Below are 1,413 nucleotides of genomic sequence, written 5' to 3'. Positions count from 1 at the left end.
GGGGGGGGCTCTTGTGGCCTAGAGGTAAAGGTGTTCGCTTCTCATTTAATAGTTCCGGGTCATTTCGTCTCCACTTTCTGCGACCACCCCCTCATCTCCTTTCCTTCATCCTCTGGGCTCTTGACTCTTTCTGCTACTTCTATTGTTATTCCTTGGCTCCGTCTTACTGCTGTCTTTCAATCACACCCCAGATCTTCAGGTAAGAAAGATCTACACCTAGCCTTCTCGGACAAGGGCGAAAAATCTCGGAGGGCCCGTGTGCAAGTTGCGCATGTTAAAGATCCCTTGGTTGTTTAAAATCGATAAGAGTAGGCTTCGGTCGCCACCTGTGCAAAAAACATTATCAACAGCAACAACAACAACAACAACAACAACAACAACAACAACAACAACAACAACAACAACAACCAACATCACAAAACAAATCACAACTAACAACACACCTGTCGGGGTGGTGGTACGCGGGATCTGTGTGGTGGTGGTTGCGCCAAACCCGTGGTTCTGGAGACACTTGTCGGAGGCACAGCACGACTGAACGCACGAGATACGGTGCTGGTGGGCTCCGCACGGTGCGGACATCATGTCGTTGATGCATTTGGTGTGAAGCAGGTTGGATTTACAGACACCTGGTGTTTTTGGTTATGGTTGTTTTTGTTTGTTTGGGGTTGTTTGTTTTTTTGGAAGAGAAAGAAAAAGGAGGGGGGGGGGGGTTGTTTTGAAATGTACCGGACGTCTAGAAATAAAGAAAGACTCACTATAAGGGCAATAGCTCGGCAATCTTTCGACTAATTTCAACATAATTTAGAAGAAAAAAAAGTCCAACAAGGAGAACGTCTTATTTATCAGTATGAAGTAAATCAACGAATGTGTTGAAAAACATAACTTTAATAAAATGTCAACGGAAATTGAGGTCAACACAAACATTTGCAACTTCTTAAAAACCAACCATGTTGCTCTATTTCAAACAGTATCTTTCTGTGCGTTTGAGAACATAATTTATTCTAAATTAATACTGCCAAATAAAGCCCATTCATTCATTCCTTCATTCGTTCATTCATTCTTTCATTCATTCATTCATTCATTCATCCAATCATCCATTCATTCATTCCTTCATTCATTCATTCATTCATTCATTCATTCATTCATTCATTCACCCTCTCATTCATTTATTCATTCATTCATTTATTCACTTATGCCTCAACTCCCAGACAATAAACAACCCACCGAAGACGTCTCCATAAACGTCTTTGGTCACGTGACAGTACTGCTGCCTGGAACACTTGTGTCCGTTGAGCAGACAGGCGTTGAGGTCAGACGTCTTACATCGGCCTGGACAGAAGGGCGGGTCGACGTTTGGCTTCAGAAGGGACAGAACGTCCACGTGCCCACTGGACACTACAGACACGCTGGCTG

General features: G+C 43.5%; 1 protein-coding gene across 1 annotated transcript in view; it reads right to left on the bottom strand.

Annotated features, from left to right (window-relative positions):
• LOC106013033 overlaps nt 1-1,413 on the bottom strand; it is a gene marked incomplete in the record, with an annotated part of 7,821 nt that overhangs the window by 3,223 nt on the left and 3,185 nt on the right. Inside the window, 2 exon segments of the mRNA XM_035972253.1 lie at nt 444-626; nt 1,225-1,410. Of these exon segments, the coding sequence (XP_035828146.1) occupies nt 444-626; nt 1,225-1,410 (369 nt within the window).

The sequence above is a fragment of the Aplysia californica genome, unplaced genomic scaffold, assembly GCF_000002075.1.
Source record: "Aplysia californica isolate F4 #8 unplaced genomic scaffold, AplCal3.0 scaffold00626, whole genome shotgun sequence".
Lineage (NCBI taxonomy): Eukaryota > Metazoa > Mollusca > Gastropoda > Aplysiida > Aplysiidae > Aplysia > Aplysia californica.
Note: the sequence above shows the minus strand (reverse complement) of the source record. Positions and strands in the feature narration are given on the sequence as shown.